The sequence below is a fragment of the Chionomys nivalis genome, chromosome 11, assembly GCF_950005125.1.
Source record: "Chionomys nivalis chromosome 11, mChiNiv1.1, whole genome shotgun sequence".
In the NCBI taxonomy this organism is placed as follows: domain Eukaryota; kingdom Metazoa; phylum Chordata; class Mammalia; order Rodentia; family Cricetidae; genus Chionomys; species Chionomys nivalis.
In genome coordinates, this window is record NC_080096.1 from 22,244,216 (window position 1) to 22,260,798 (window position 16,583).

At 55.8% G+C, this 16,583-nt stretch overlaps 1 protein-coding gene across 4 annotated transcripts in view; it reads right to left on the reverse strand.

Annotated features, from left to right (window-relative positions):
- Positions 1-16,583, reverse strand: part of Col16a1 (collagen type XVI alpha 1 chain) — a 52,155-nt gene that overhangs the window by 1,849 nt on the left and 33,723 nt on the right. For all 4 annotated transcript variants that reach the window (XM_057783951.1, XM_057783952.1, XM_057783949.1 and 1 more), the window contains 20 exons: positions 15,874-15,918; positions 14,122-14,175; positions 13,548-13,601; positions 12,974-13,027; positions 11,514-11,558; positions 11,345-11,398; positions 11,089-11,124; positions 10,404-10,466; positions 8,439-8,510; positions 8,229-8,282; positions 7,579-7,623; positions 7,362-7,406; positions 7,012-7,065; positions 6,577-6,630; positions 4,390-4,440; positions 4,001-4,090; positions 2,580-2,615; positions 1,698-1,742; positions 787-975; positions 388-454 (listed from right to left, as the gene is read on the reverse strand). In XM_057783951.1, the coding sequence (XP_057639934.1) occupies positions 388-454; positions 787-975; positions 1,698-1,742; positions 2,580-2,615; positions 4,001-4,090; positions 4,390-4,440; positions 6,577-6,630; positions 7,012-7,065; positions 7,362-7,406; positions 7,579-7,623; positions 8,229-8,282; positions 8,439-8,510; positions 10,404-10,466; positions 11,089-11,124; positions 11,345-11,398; positions 11,514-11,558; positions 12,974-13,027; positions 13,548-13,601; positions 14,122-14,175; positions 15,874-15,918 (1,207 nt within the window). The remainder of the gene's footprint in view (positions 1-387; positions 455-786; positions 976-1,697; positions 1,743-2,579; positions 2,616-4,000; positions 4,091-4,389; positions 4,441-6,576; positions 6,631-7,011; positions 7,066-7,361; positions 7,407-7,578; positions 7,624-8,228; positions 8,283-8,438; positions 8,511-10,403; positions 10,467-11,088; positions 11,125-11,344; positions 11,399-11,513; positions 11,559-12,973; positions 13,028-13,547; positions 13,602-14,121; positions 14,176-15,873; positions 15,919-16,583) is intronic.

The window sequence follows — 16,583 nt, forward strand, 5'->3', positions numbered from 1 at the left end:
ACGCCCAGCATCCATGTTCCCCTGAGTCCACAGCACACAGGCAGGAAAAAGGGCTTCAAACCAAGCCTAGCAGCACCTTCTGCCTGCTCGCCCCTCTCCTCAGAAGTACCACTACACAGGCTCGTTTGAAATTGGCTTTCTTAACCTCCTCTGCTGGAGTGGGGGATCGGGAGGGCAGAAGAGAACCGATTCATCTCTGAACAGAGCAGGTGACAAGGGAGGTCTGATGGATAGGTGAGCATATGCCTGTCACCTGCTGTCTGTAAATGTGCGAGGGTGGGAAGGGGAGGACACTGGAGCTTTAAGGAAAAGGAAGGCAGGACCGGGTGAAGAAATGGCTGGTAAGGGCAAACATTACCCACTGCCACCCAGCCGGCTGCCAATTACCATCAAACATTTTAATGATCTCTTGTCTGATGAACCTCTTGATGTCATCATAATTCACCATGTCTCCCTGATGAAAGAGAAGAAACCTGGCCTCAATTATACGTCCAAGCTTGGCACTTTCCCAGTGAACAGACTTGATTTCCAGAAATAAAAGATGGAGCAGAGGGTAAAGGTCCTAGGAGCCTCCCACGGAGGCTTAATCCAAAGTGCTACCCACCCTGAAATAGTACAATACATTTTGTGCTAAAATGCAGCTTGGGATGGCAGGGGCACCCAAAGCTCCCCCACTTTCCCATGAAAAACTAGACGCCACCTGGAGCTGAGCTCTTTCCTGCAGAATGTCAGCAGGAGTTGCTAAAGTAACCATGTGCCAGCCCGTGGTTGCTGGCCTCCCCTTACCATAGAGCCTGGCAAACCAGGCAATCCAGGGTTCCCTGCAGGCCCTGGGGATCCAGGGTGGCCTCTTTCTCCTGCAGGGCCTGGTGGCCCAACAGGTCCCATGGAACCGCTCTTGCCAGGTCCCCCCGGCATGCCAGATCGTCCCTTCTCTCCTGCTTGGCCCTTCTGTCCTGCAGGCCCTGGGTCACCCTACAAAGACAGCAAGTCACAGTACAGCATTACTGACTGTTTCCAAGTGTGTCAGCCCCTTCCCCAGGTGCCCAGCATCTCCCGCTGAGCTGATACAGGCTCCTATGTCTCACCACCTCCCAGAGCAGTGCTTCTGGAAGGCAATGCTTGCATCACCCTTTGCTGAGAAATGCTCAGGCTCCCACATGCCCTCAGTAGGAAGGTCCCCTTCCTTGCCCAGGCAAGACCATAACGTCGTCCTCACGCCTTCCCCAGCTCTAGCTGCCTGTCACTCTCTGGTTCTACCATGTTGCTTGAATCTGCTGTCTGGAAGCCTCCCCAGCCTCAGCGCCCTGGTGATTACCCCTCTGCTCTTCTCTGCTGAATGTTCCTGCCCTTTCTGCAGCCTTCCGCCCTCACGGCCAGTTAGAGTTAGGAGTCCTTCCTGGGGTCCCACAGCACGGCTTCCACACTCTAGTGTCAGTGTGACTAGGCGAAGGGAGTGTCTGTCCAGGGACTTCTTTTTACCCCTAGACCAACCCAGAGGCCCTGGAGTGAGCCAGAGTGGGCCATGATTAGGGGATTAGTGAGACTTCCATTCCCCAAGATATAGATGGGACAGTCCCAGCTGAGGTCACATCTCCCTTTCCTGCCTATTGGCCACCCTAGGCTTCCTCTGTGGCTACAATTGCAACTTGGGATTCCTGAGTACCTCTTTTCAGACCCAGCGAGAGGTCACTCACCTTTGGGCCAGGAGGTCCATAGAGCCCCTGCTTTCCGGGAGGTCCCTATAAGAAAGCAGAAGTTTGGGGTCAAGTCTGGGCAGCATCACTGAGGCTCCCTGGGGTGGGAGTAGGGGAGGTGCAGTGGGAAGGACCACCATTTTCTACCCTAGGACCCTGGTTATGTCCAGCTGGGCTGTGTGAGAAGAGATGACAGCTTCCCTTTCGACCAGAGGGGGCTGACAGCTGGGAGGGAGGATGACGTCCCCGGGGGCATGGCCTTGTTTGATAGCATTGGCTGATCCCTCGTCAGAGATGAACTGATGTGACAAGAAGCCAGAGTGGGAAGGCCAGTCTGAAAGAGCAGAGGGCCGGGCAGGGGCGGGGGCCCAGGAAACGTTTGTTTGGAGACTGTTAATCATTGCTATCTCTTTCTGACCAGAAACAGGGTCCTCTTATTCCACGAGAACAAGAGTTACCAGATTCTTGCATATAATTGGCACTGGATATCTGTAGAGAACTGTTCTGGGATCCCCGTGTATCCCCAGTCTGTCTTGAGTCCCATTTGTAAAGTGGTGTGACACTTGACTATAGCCTGGGTGTACCCGTCTGTGTGCTCTATGTCACCTCTGACCTGCTTAACAATAGCAACCAGTGTGAATGCTGCCGTCTAGGGAATCGTGGTCAGGGGAAAAAGTGAGCAGGAGTGGGTACACGTGATTTTTCCCTGAATATTTTCAATCAACCTGAGATTGGTTGAGTTTCTGGATGTGGAAACTATGGGTATGGTTTCTATAGAAGATAGTCTGTGCCCATGGCGTACGCTTACTGAATGAGGGATAGAACAAGATGAGGACTAAGAAGAAATGTCCCCAAGGGGAAGAGAGAGCAGTGTAACTATACCTCTTTGCCAGCCGCACCATCCGACCCAGGTTCACCCTGGGGAGCAGAGAGGATTAGAAGCAGAATGAGCAGTCAGTCAACCCCACCCTACCTCCCTCACACCTCTTTGTTCTATCAAGGAACCCTGATCCTACAGTTCCCATCCCTTCCCACTCCAACCTGCCGGAGCTAGGGCAGAGGTGGCTCTCGGTGTGCACTAAATGCTTGCTGAAGGGCTACATGAACCACCTTAATCTAAAGCCTCTGTCCTCAGTGAGACTGGCCAGGACAAGCTGACTTCCTTCCTTCCCCCATGACACTACAACAGCCCAGGGCTGTCCAGTCCCTGACTCCCTGAGTTGCCCAGGCCTTTCTGGTGGCTGCTGAAGAAGGAAAATCTGTGATTGCAGGTCAAGGGAATAGAGGCTTCCAGGGCCCTGGCAGCTCCTGCAGGGAGGGAGCCTGGAAGGGATGACATCCTCAAGGGTGGAGTTCACAGTGAGCGGGAGTGCTGACCCCTGGCCCTCTGGGAAATAGGTCCAGTGACCATGCCCACATGGCATGTCCTCATCCATCTCACCAGGGACTAACGACCAGCTCCGGTTTGCTACTGGAGGAAAGTCTGCTTGGTGGGAAAGCCCCCGTCATAGAGACCTGGGTTCCCTTCTTTGGCTTCTCAGAACCTTTACATCCCTGAGACCAGCAATCAGCTCCACTCATGTGGTTTGCCTGTCTGGACATCTATAGAGGGGAGGCTTCACAGGTTGGTGAAGGGGTGCAAAATTTGCAATGGCGAAGGGGTGCAGAATTTGCAGTGGAGCAGGCTGGGGATCAAGTCTCAGCTCTCCCATTTACTAGCTGTGTAACTCAGAGCCATCAGCTCAGTCACACTGAACCCTCATTTCCTCATCTGAAACCCCAGGGACAATTGGACCTCCAAATAGTGTTGCAGAACACATTAAGAGAAAACACACATCCAACATAAGCTAAGGCTCGCTTCGGCACAGTCAGTGACCAATATAGCATCACTCTGAATGCTAAATGGGCTGAGATCAAGTCTGGCTTCTGCGGCACTCTGAAAGTTACAGTAATAGCACAGTATTTCTGGTTCCTGACATTTTCAAAGACTTTTTGTGGTTACTGACAAGCTCCACTGGGGCAGGGGCAGGGCCAACACATGGACCAAGTCTTCTCTTCCTGGCACCTCGTCAAGGGGTCTGCATTAGGTTGATGATAATGTCCTCAGAGGCAGTGCCCTTGCGTGCAGCTGGCTCAGTGCTGGCTTTCAGGGCTTGTCTTTCAGGATACGATACAATCCCTAGACACAGGCCCATGCTGCCACCCTGCCATGCTAACACCCTCTCCTTTCCTGGAGATCCCAGGTGTGTTGGACAAAGCCAAGTTCTCTCTCCTGGCCTGGGCTGTAAGATGTGGGGTCTTACCGGAGGGCCAGGGTGTCCAGGTGTGCCAGGTTGGCCTGGAAGGCCTGCCAAACCCCTTTCTCCAGGGGCTCCCCGGTCTCCTTTCAGGCCCTGGAAAATAGGATGAAAGTCAGCGGGGAAAGGAGAAGCAGAACCCACGAATCCAGAGGCAGAACTCAACCCCTACCACCATGTTCCAGGAGCCAGGCCCCACAGGGGTAGATGGCGCTAGGATGGCCTTGAACCACCCTTTGTCTCATCCCAGAAGGGAGATCTTTAGGACAAATGAGGGGCTGGTGTTAAGGAGGGGGAACAAAACTTTCTCCATTCCTTGGCTTTGGAAAGAGCCCACAGCAGAAAAGAAAATGTTCAATGTTCCTTGAGGAAATACTTGGAAGAAAGTCACTCACCATAGTGGAGATCCCAGGTGGACCCGGCTGGCCTGGAGGCCCCTGTGGCCCCTAGGGACAGGGGAGACAAGGCATAGTAAGGGCTTTGACCTAAAGCCCAGACTGGAGGGGGTGTACGCGGCAGCAGGAACATCCCTACACTGCATTCGCTCTGCTCGCCTCCCAAAATCTCCCCTTCCTTCCGATCTTACACTTGAACTTCTACCAGGAGCTCTGGTTCCAGAGCTGAGGTGGGAGGGGCTGAATAGACAGGACCCTTGTGCCCAGTGCTCGCTGACGGGTGCACCTAGGTTGTGAGGTGCAGAGGCCAAAGGCAGGGGAGAACAAACCACTAGCCGGGACCTCTCCTGGGACCCTGTGCTCCCTAAAGGCAGCCCAGCCTCCTGTTGTTTTGTGGAGGAGGGAAAACCAGCAACTAGGTTTTACACTGTAGAGGTGAAGGGCAGGGACAACATGTACCAGAGACCATGTCCCCATCCCCTACAGCCACAGAAGGGAATCCAGCTGTCTCCAACGCCCTTTTCCATATCACAGAAGGGGGAGATCTTTGGGGACAGAACAGAAAGGCTGACCCAGCATCTGCATGGGAAAGCTCTGTAGCCCCACACTCTGGGAAGCAATGACACTCTAACCCCCTGGGGTTGTCCCCTCCTGACACTGCTGGGGCTGTACCTGAGATGCCCACAGTCCAAAGGTCACCTCCCTCAGCAGAGCAATAGCTTCTCTGAACCCAAGACTGCTCAGCTCCTCCCCAGAGCACATCCCTCCACACCCCTTCCAGAACATTCCGGCGCCATGGTACCTATACTACTCATGTAAGACTCCTAGGGTGGGGATGCTCATTGGGACCAGCACATAGCAGGGACCAGGGCGGAAGAGAGGAATGGCGGGGAGCCCAGCAGGTCTTCATCCATAGCCCCCCACCCTATGGAATCTCTACCAGGCCCACCGTCCAGTGTATGACTCTTTCACACTTAATGTGAACGGGCCTGGGGGGGAGACCTGGGGTCCCCAGCACAGAGGTTCTGTACTCCTTGAGATACACAAAACGGGGACCTCAGAATTCCTGTTTTTTTTTTTTTTTTTTTTTGTCATGAGCTATTTTTAACGTTCCCAAACGCCCCCTGAAAATTATACAGTCATGCTATACTAGCATGCCTGTGGAGCTCTCGGGAGCCCTGTTGACTTGGTGCCGTCACACTAATCAAAGGCCACAATCGGCAGCCGTTTGTGTCACTGATGAGAAAAGTGGATGGAAAAATACAGCTAAATAAATGTGTTCTCCAATTCCCCCTAATGGCAAAACCACCACCTTCCCACCCAGGCACTCAGCAGAACTTCTTGGTCCCTCTCTTTCCACCGCTCAGCTTGCCCTTCCTTCAGAGCGAGCTCCCCACCTCTGAGTGCACCCCAGATCCCGAGCCCTCTGTTCCCTCTCCCTTCCCACCTGCCACTTACCAGCCCTTTCCTGGGCATGCCTGCCTGCACCCACCCCAGAGGTAGCTTTTGCAAAATTCAGCTTTTCCGGTCACACATGTATCAAGCTACCCCAGTATGACAGTCTTCAGGTCCCTCGGACACATCAAACTCCTGGCTGCTTTTGGTTCTGTGTATCCATGTCCCTTCTCCAGCAATGGCTCCCCTAAAGCAGTGGTTCTCAACCTTTAATACCTCATGTTGTGGGGACCCCAAACCATAAAATCTTTTCATTGCTACTTTGTCACTGGGATTTTGCTACTGTTATGAATCATAATGAATCGATACACCAATATCTGATATCTCAACCCACAGGCTGGGAACTGCTATCCTAACGCTCCCTACCTCCCAGGTCTTCCCTACAACATCCCCTCATCACTTGAACCTTTCATACATGCGTTTCCTGTGCCTGCTGGGAAGCCCTGTGGGATAAGGGCCCTTGTCTGTCTGACTCCATGCTGTGGCCCTGATCTGCAGCAGATCGCTAATAACTACTTCCTGACTAACTGAATGACTCGTGTCTGGTAAGCAAATGTGAGTGTGCACAGTGAACCCCAAAAGTGGTGAAAACCAAAAACCACTGAGTCAGATGAGTCTAAAGCCCCTCATACCTCTGCATGGCTGGGGCAACTACTGTGGCATAACCAGCTTACCCCATCCCCCAGGGGCATCCTAATTCACAGAAGCAGAGACAAAACCAATTTAACTCACAAGATGACCTGGGGGTCCTGGTCGTCCCTGGGGTCCCATGGCACCAGGCTCACCCTGCAGGAGTCAGAGAAAGGAAGAGGTGACACAGAAACCAACTGACCTGCATATGTGTGGCTGATTGGTAGGAGCAGGCTGAGGGCAGCGGCCTGCAGCAATGGCCAGAGGGCTGGACAGAGCTCTGAATTTTGACCCTAGCCTTCCACGGCTTAAGAAGACCAGGCTTGTCTTTTGGGTGGTTTTCCAACTGTCCTTCTAGGGAGGGGACCAGTTACAGCTCTCAAGATGGAGAAGGGTCAAGATGTGCAGTGTGGGGTGAAATTTCCCAGCAGAAAGCCAAGGAGAAAAGGCAGCCACTTTGCCACTGTGAGGAAGGAGAGGCTTTATCTTGGGACACAGCGGAGCCCAAGGCAGTGTGCACAGAAACCCAGTCCTTACCTCTGCACCTGGCCGGCCACTGCTGCCAGGGGGACCTGGTTTTCCGCAGTCACCCTAAAAGAGAGAGGGGACAGTGGGGCTTAGTGTCTCCACCCTCTGTTGAGCCTGGATCAAGTGAATTCTGCCACCTTGCCCTGGCTCTGACCAGAGGGTCTCCGGCATCCTTTGGCTGGTAGGTGGCAGAGTCCTGACCCAGTTCGGCAGGCCCTAGTGGCCTCGGGAAGCTAGGGTGCTGGAGTAACATCTCATCCTGGGATCAGGCGACGTCCTAAACCCAGGCTGGGTTGCCATATCTGCCTGGCACGGGTCTGAAGAGAATAGGGACGCCCGTTGTCCAGAGTCCCCCTTACCTTAGGCCCAGGGAGGCCGGGATGCCCTGTTTTCCCCTTGAAACCCTGGAAGAAAAAGCAGGGAGATGTTTCTATTACCTCCTCTGAGGTGCTCCCCACACCCTCCTGCTCAGGCCAAATCAATGGAGTCTATCGCAGTCATAGTGTGAGGACTGGGAGGCTGAGGATGGCTGGGAGGAGGCTCGGAGCTCCTGGTTCCTTCCTGCTCTCAACTTACCGGGGGTCCCATGAGTCCAGGAGGGCCAGTGGGACCTGGGTCCCCCTAGGGGAAAGAGAAGAAGCATTGAGAAAGTTTGGTTTGGCCTCCACCCAACTCCTTCCCCATTGCCTCTGCTTGTCTGAGCTCCCATCTCAGGATTTGGTGGGGCCATTGCGTGGGGCAGAGGGAACTCAGCCTGGCTCAGCTCTGACGGGCTGGGGACTGTGAATGGGTCCCAGCCCCTCTGTAGGCCCTGATTTTCATTCTTTGGTTAAGGATAGGAGTTGACCTCGATGTTGCCTGTATGCCATGTTCCCATCTCTCACAGATTCTCCAGAAAAAAACTCAACCAAGGAGCCAGGGCCTGCTCAGGCCTGTCGTGGCTACAGCTTGGTTCTCCACAGAACCTAGCTTCCTTTCTCTAGCTGCCCAAGTTTTGGAATATAAATGGCATCTCTGTCACCATTCTGTCTTCACTGAGGTCAATCCACTGAACCTGGCTAAATCTATTAGAAGGAGTGAGAGACCCGGGAAGTCTGATGCCACCTGGGAGAAGGAGCAGCCTAGGAGGAGACTTGGGCACCCTGATGAAGGGGTGACTTCTCAGCACACTTTATCAGGAGAAGCATAAGGCTCCTGCCCACCCCCCCCCCACATCCCCATCTTACCCTCAGGCCGGGCTTGCCGTCCTTCCCGTCCAGTCCGTCCAGCCCAGCAGGGCCCTGCAGACAGGGGAAAGGCATTTCGGGATGCTGTACTATCTCTGCAAGGCTCTCTCTACCTCTTAGCCAGCTCACATCCCTGCCACACATGTCTTTGCTCACACAGGCACTCACTCCATCCCTCATACATGTCAGGCCCTGAGGGCACACACTCACCTGAATCCCGGGAGGGCCTGGTGGCCCAGGGGAACCAGGCAAGCCTGATGGACCTCGAATCCCTTCACTGCCCTGAAACCAGAACACCCAGTGAAATCAGGACAAAGGGCCTATGAACCTCTGGGAGTCAGGGCATTTGGCTCCCAGCCTTAGTTCTGTCTTGGCCTGATGAGCATGTGTCCCTGTCTGCCAAGCCCCCCGCCCCCATTTTCCCACTGCTTTATGGAGAGAGACAGAACTTGCTCAGACCAACCTCTTCTCAGGGTTGTCCCTGGGACTGGCACGTGGAGGGGTGGATGTGTTTAATCTTTATCACTTTAATAACATGCCGTGTTTGTGGGCTCTAACACCTCAAGGCCAAAAAGGTGGGGAGATTCCAAGGGTAGTGTGGGAGACCCATGGTGGCCAGGGCTGAGGGGAAATGCCACAGAAATGTCACCAGGTGGCGCACTCTGAAGAATGCCTGGGATGGGGCAGGAGGAAGCTAGAGGGGACCTAGGGCAGAAAGGTCCTGGAGAGGAGGCTGGGCCGGTGGTCACCTGACTGGGAAGCGCCCTGAATAACAAGCTGCACTTTGTCAAGCAGGCCCACTGCCTTTCAAATCACATCACAGGGTCCAAGGGGTTGTTTTGGGGAGCCCCGAAGCTGGGCACATGAAGTAGGTTTCTGGCCCAGAGGATAGGACTCCAGAACCTTCTTCCAGGTTTTACCCAAAGCATCTCCCCTTGTGTCTGTATTATTTGAGATTTTACATGAACTTCTGTCTAATAAAAGGCTCAGGGACTGTAAAATGGCCTGCAAACACAGCCACAGTCCCTGGGCAGCCCCCTAAGGCCCAAAGCAGGGCAGCGGTGGGAACAGGCATGCTGACTGGGAGGTAGGAAGCTTAAGGAAAGGCTGCTGCCTCCCCTGGGCAGGAGAGAGAGGCACAGCCCTGGACCAGCATCTATGGAGGGGGCTGCAGAAAGGAGAAAACCAGGGGTGTTGCAATACCGCCGTCCACCAGGAGGGGTCAGCACAGTTCTAGCCAATGTCGGCCTCACTGAGCATTGTGATGGAGCTCCTCCGGCCAACAGTTTGGAGTTCTCTGCAATGATCAGCCTAAGGAGGACTCCACAGGGAAGGGATGAGAGGGAGCTGTCAGCCATCAGAGATCTGCCTATGGCTGATGGGTCCTGGCTTGAGAAAACAGTGGGGGGCTTGTCCTCTCTTCCAGTGGGGTCCTCAGCTCTGATGGCTCCCTATCTTTTGGGTTCCCCCCCACTTTTTTTCTCACAGTGAGAGGTTAATGTGTGGCTTCAGAGGAAAGAGGCTCTCGGAGACTACAGAACATCACAGCTCCCTGTGGACCCCCTCTTCCATCTAAAGCTCAGACATCAACCTTGGGGTCTCCGACAGCTCCCACCCGGTACACAAAGGAGGCCCAGCTTCTACAGAGTCAGGGATGCCCTCTCAAACCACAGTAGGGCTACGTGTCCAGTTTAACAAGGCAGTCTCAGAGTAACGAGTGTGGCTCTCCACGGCCGCTGGCTCTGTCTTATCACGAAGTCACAGGTGACTCCCGTGTCCTCTGGCCCTTGGGGACAGCCTAAGGAGAGAGGTACACTCCACCTCTAGAGAGCGGTTCCATCCTTTCCCTTGGCTCCTTGCCCTCTCTGCTCTCTCTTGAGAAATGAAGCTAGCCAAAGCCTGCCTGTCACAGTCTAGTTACCCACCTCTATCGCTCCTGTGCCTCCTTCCCCACCTGCTTTGACCACTCTCCTGGCAAATGGGAGCCCAGGATACTCAGAGGCTGCTAGAGGGCGTGGGATGGCAAGGTGGGGGGGTAAGGGGAGGGCGCAGGGCCATCCACGGAGCCACTGGTTGCTGAGCCCAGCCTTAGTGCAATGGAGTTGTCTGTGGATTTCCCGAAGGCCTGAACAGAGTCATGAGAGCTTCCTGGCTCAGATGTGGGTTTCTGCTCACCTTCTCTGCTTGGGGACCAGGAGGGCCAGGGACTCCAGCTTTGCCTGGGAATCCTGGGGGACCCTGGATCGACAAAGAAGCAGGCAGGAATAAAAGTGGGGCTCCATCTCCCTTCTTTCTCTGTGTGTTTCTTCTGTCCGTCTGGTCCTCTGTGGCCACCCATAAGGTATGCTCTTTACATCCGGTTCCTAGAATCTATCGTGGCCACCTCCACTGTCCGGCCACCTACACGGTCCGGCCACCTTCACTGTCCGGCCACCTACACTGTCCGGCCACCTTCACTGCCCGGCTACCTACACTGCCCGGCCACCTACATGGTCCGGCCACTTTCACTGTCTGGCCACCTCCACTGTCCAGCCACCTACACTGTCCGGCCACCTTCACTGCCCGGCTACCTACACTGCCCGGCCACCTACATGGTCCGGCCACTTTCACTGTCTGGCCACCTCCACTGTCCGGCCACCTACACTGTCCGGCCACCTTCACTGCCCGGCTACCTCCACTGTCCGGCCACCTACACGGTCCGGCCACCTTCACTGTCCGGCCACCTACACTGCCCGGCCACCTACACTGTCCACCTATCTCTTGACTCCCTCCCCAGGTTCATTTTCATCCAGGGGGGACTGGCCAGACCTGTTCTTCTCAATGGGACCACATTACAGGGAACTTTTGTGTCTTTACTCACCGGTGGGCCTGGAAAGCCTGGCTGGCCTTGAAATCCCTAGGGGAAGAAGTGAGGAGGTCACCCCTCCGCCTGGCCACTTGGGTGGAAAGAGGAACAGGTGGAGCAGCCTGCAAGCTTTGTCCTCATCTACCCAAGATGGCCAGTAGGGGAGGCTCTGGCTAGGAGGTGGGAGGGTGGGTAGGAGAACCAGAACTAGTGGCTAGCCTCTTCAACCCCGCCCCCAGCCCCTTCAGCCACGCCCCCAGGCATCACTCACCTGGTCACCCTTCTCACCAGAGCTCCCCTGGGGGCCTCGCTCTCCTCGAGGACCCTGTTGCCACAGAGAAGAATGTAACTGAAACCCACCCTTCTAGTCCCCAGGCCACAGGGAGGAGTCAGGAGGCTCCCCCCCTCTCCACACCTCCATGGCCTGCCCACTCACTCACCGCTGGGCCTTGGGGACCTGGAAGGCCTTCAGATCCTGGTGGGCCCTGGGGACTCAAAGGAACAGAATCAGTCATTCAGAAACAGGAGGAGTGAGGCCTGGGGATGGGCAGGGTACGCGGTGGGCGTGTCCTGAGCTGATAAGACTCTCAGCCCAGGCCCCTCGGTTCCCTGGAACCAGTCTGCTAATTAATCCTGCTACCTCCTGTCCCACTCCGAAGCTGCCAGCAAACTGCAGCTGATCTCTCTTTCTTAGGCACGGCTCCGGCTACGCCATTCTCCTGCTCAGAGCCTTGCATGGCTCCCCTCTGTCTAATGAATGAGCCTGTGCTTTCCTGCTGGCTTCACAGGCATCCTGTAACCCATCACCAACCACCCTTGCCTGCTTCCTGTCCCTCTCCCCGCTCCCTCTGTTGTGTTTTGCTCAGTTCAGACTGCTGTCACCCCCAGGCCTGAGAATTGCTGTCCCCTCTATCTGGAATGCCCACCACTGGTCGCCCTTCCGTGTTGCTGAGCCCTTAGGGAACCGGGGAGTAGCTCCAAGCTGTTCCTGCCAGGACCCACCCGCGACCTCCGTTCTCTGTGGACCATACAGCTCCTTCCACCCCCATTCGAACTTAGTCCTGAGAGTCCTCCCCCCCCCGTCTCTCTGTCTCCTTGTTTCCTTGTCTCTCTGTCTCTGTCTCTGTCTGTCTCTCTCTCTCTCCACAGCATCCTCGCACTACTCCAGCCCCATGCCCCACCCCCACCCTGCACGCTCAGGGGTCTCAGCTCTCTTCATAGCTATTTCTATCTACTCGTGTTTTATCTGCTTCCTGCTGCAGGGCAAGGCATGCAGGGCCTGCTTTGCTCAGTGCAGAACCCTCAGAAGGGCTCGGAATACCCAGCATGCCTAGGAGACAATCTTGTTGCAGATTAAAAGTGTGACAGTTGTTGGCAGAGTCCCATGAGGTCTCGCTGACATTCGCGACCGGGAGAGGTAAGGTTCCCATCCTAGCTTGGCGGGTCCCAGATATGACGGTTGGGGTTCCTCACCAGAGAGACTTGGGCTCCAGGCCAGGCTCCTCACCACTAACTCCCTAGCTGGCTGCAGGACACTGGGTGAGTCATGTCCCTCAGGAGCCTGTGACCTCATGTGCTGGCTGTCCCAGCGCCTTCGTTCGGTGTAGGACCCCCATGAAGGTGGCCTCAATAGAGAAAAAGGCTCCTGGCCCTGATCTGGCAGGAGGGGGGATTCTGCCAGCTGACTGGGCCCTTCCCCTCTTCAGTGTCTCTGCAAGAAGCCTGCTGGGATCTCCTCACAGCCTCCGCCTCCGCAGCCACCAGCTGGTGCAGAGACGCAGCTGGAGTGACTCTGGGGCAGGGGCAGCAGGGGTCACAGGAAAGTCCCAATCCTGTTGATGAAGAGGATGCGGGGAGGGGGCTCTCCCCTGCCCTCCACCCATACCATGCTGTAGCTTACCGACTCGCCCTTCTCTCCTGCAGGGCCAGTGTATCCTCGCTCTCCCTTGATGCCCTGACAAGCGACAGCAGAATTAGCTCTGTGGCCTGTCTATGGGGGTGCTAATGCAAGAGGCCAGGGTTGCAGCTGGCGCCCAGACTGACTCTTGAAGGCAGAGGGGACCAAAGTAGGGGACTAGAGGGGGGAAGCAGTAGCCAGTGTGGCCACCCAGCAGCCACTGCGGCCCACACTGGAGAGGCCTGGGGGCACCTTTGCAAGGAACGGCATCTCTCGGGTGTCTCCCTCACTCTCTCAAAACCCTTTGGGCGGCACATCTCAGTTTCTTCTGAGTCTGGGACTCATGGGGGTTCTGAGAGTGTCCCCTTCCTTCCCTCCATTGCAATGGTGGGGGCAAGCCACATCACCAGGGGAACCAAAGTGGAATGTGTTTGTGTGTGGGGGTCCTACATGGATGGCATGGTAGAGACTGAATGTTGGGAAAAGGGGAACACAGTTGAGGGACACCCTTTCTGGCCCTGTTCTCACCGTTGGACTGTACCCCCAGTGCCCCCAGAGTCAGAGTCCTCTTACTCACAGGCAATCCTGGGGGTCCCATGGCACCTGGGTAGCCAGGTTGTCCTGGAGGACCCTGCAAAGCAAGGCAGGTATGGTGATGGACCAGCCTTCAACCTTTCTGTTACCCTTTCCCTGTGTGAGTAACCCAAACCTAAAAACCTGGAACTGCTATCCAGCAGGTGCCCATCCGCCACCCAAACCACCCACGCCCAGGTACAGTAACTATTCTGGGCCATTTCCCAAGCCCAGGTGACCAGCCCCAGAACCCTGGGAGCAGAGCGGGGAAAGGAGGCCCAGAATGAGGTGGGGAGGAACAGGCAGGCACACAAGTGCGGAGGATGAGGGAAGGAGAGGAACCCCCACCCCCACAATGGTAGCTAAGAGCCGGAACACACACAGATCCCAGGGTGTAGGGGCGACACGGACACCCAGCTCCATCCATCTGAGGGGTGTGAAGCCCTTTCCTTTGACGCTCCCAGCCCTTCTGCATCAGGGCTGCGTGACTGAGGAGTTCAGAAGAAAGCCTCTCCCCATTTCCCACTCAGTGGCCACCCCTCAGCCATCGCTGCAGGACTCCTGGGCCCCTTTCTTACCGGCTCTCCCTTGTCTCCAGTCAGGCCTGTGAGGCCTCGCTCTCCTTGCAGGCCCTTAGAGAGAGAAACCATGAGAAACGGCAGAGGAAGATAATCCTACCTAGAGCAGACTCTTCCTGCCCCATGCCTGCCTCCTTGCACTCTGGACAAAGGTCAGGAGCAGCAGCCCAGTGTCCCTGGTAAAGTGACTGTCATGGGTGTGTTCTGGAAGGGCGAATGTGTAAATCCACTTTCAGGAGTGCAGCTTCCAGACAGGCAGCAGCAGAGACACCCCTTCAACTTCAAGTGAGCCCTGACAGGACTCCTTCCCGGTGACTGTCACTGCCCTACCCTACTGTGGAGGCTGTCTGGGATGCACCTTAGGAGATCTGTGCTCCTTCTGGGGGGAGGCTGTCAGGGAAGATGCTCCCACAAAGTGTCACCAAGTCCCCAGCACTTACCTGTCCCAGTTCCCACCCAAGCCCCAAATCACGTTCTTTAGTGATGCCAGGGACAGGCACAAGAGGGCTCTCCCCAGAGCAATCCCATGTCACTCGTAACATGGAGAGGGATGCCAGTGGCAATCAAAGCCCACCATTCCTCACCCCCATCTCCACATCTCCTCACTCCCCAGCTCCAGGTCACCATCAAAAACATCTCTTCTGCCCCCTTATCCCTTGTGCCCTCTAGAAATGGCACCCAAACCTTTCCATGACACAAGACAGATGGCTAGACAGACAGATGGCCCCTTCACCCAAGCAAGCAGAAACAGACATGGCCCAGCCAGGGATGAAGACATGGGGACAGATGGGACTATGACAAGGAAAGGCCCTCGTCCATGAGCCTCCACCACCAGGCCTGGGACGGCAGGAGCCAGCCCCGGGAACATGAATCCAACAAACAAGAGGTTTAGCTTCTGTGACCCAGGAGAGAGAGCAACACTGAGGATGGGGTGGGGGGTTGTGATTTAAACACACCTGTGACAACAGCGACGACAAGCAGAGCAATTAACGACACCTGGCAGAAGGATCAGCCCAAGACCCTGGGCACAGAGGGGCAGGGCCCTAACACCAGAAACCCAACTGGCTGGTATCACATGCCCAGCCTTGAAGCAGACTGGGCCTAGAGCCAGGGAAGAGAAAGAAGAGGAGGGCATGGGTTTCCTCTAGCCGCGGGGAAGGGTGCACGCAGGGCTGCCTGTAAATCCCTAGGGTGCCTCTGGACAGTCCTACCAGGCAGCAGGGCAGCCAACCTGTGCCAGCCTGCAGTGTGAAGCCCTAAAGCCTTGGCATCTCTGCCGGGCACAGAGCCAGGTGCCTGGCAGGGTCCCAAGAACTACTTTCAGCAAATCTTCAGTCCACATGGCAGTGGTGGGAAGCAGGAGGCATGAGTGAGACGGGAGAGATACAGGGGCTCCTTCATAGAGGCCCCAGCTTCCAGCATGAAGGTAAGAGAGACCTGGGGGACACAGGGGAGTGACGTGTGGGCTTGGAGGGAAAGGGAAGGCGGTGAAGGTGTGAAGATGGGAAGAGGAGCCCTGGAGGAGAGGCTGAGGGCGCTCGCTCGAAGGAAGTCAAGACTGGGATGGTCTCCAAGCCTTCGGGACTTAAGGGAACCTGTGTCGTTAGCTACCATGCCTGCAGGGGACAAACAATGAACAGAACACCAGAACACGGAGGGGGAGAAGAGAGGGCACCACGGGAGGGTGAGACAAGCAAAGCCACAGAGACCTGGCTGGCAGGAAGGGGAGACAGAGTGGTGCTAGGTTCTTACAGGCAGTCCGGGGGAGCCAACAGTACCAGGAAAACCTGGGGGGCCCTGGTGGGAGAAACAGGCACGTGGTCACATCTCACAAGAACAGTCACCCTGGGGGAACCTGGACCTGGGGGCACCGTCAGTAGTTGGAAGCTTTGGGGGGAGGTGGTTCTGGGAGTTTTTCAAGGTTGCTGGAAAGAGGTCTTATCAGAAGATGGCCACCGTGCCCCTCGATGGGCTCCTCCACCAGCAGATACCAGCAGCCTCCCTAGTCTGAAAACCCTTGCCAGGGCACTCCCAGTCTGCCTTCAGTGGAGTAAAAAGCCCGTTCCTTTCAGTCCTGCCCCCCTCTCCTGATCACCAACATCCCTCAGGAGAATAGTTCCAAGGCCTCCACCAGCCATTTTGTTTTTGGCAAAGAACACATTGCCAACACTTCCCGTTTGTCAAGTCACGTCCCTGAGGATTCTGGATGGAGACCCCTGACCTGGGCTTTGTAGACTTCCCTAGAGACGGCTCCACAGAATGATGGAGGGCCCTTGTAGGGACCGTGTTAAGGTGAGTGGCGAGATCTGACTGGGCAACCATACACCTTGCTGTATGTGGGGCGACCTGGGCCCCTAGTGTGCTACTAAATCCTGCAGGGAAGAGGAGGGGCCCAGATGCGTGCCCCTGAGGGCCTTCCCTAAGTGGGTTCACAGGCAGTGGGGGCAGAGCAGGGCATTCCT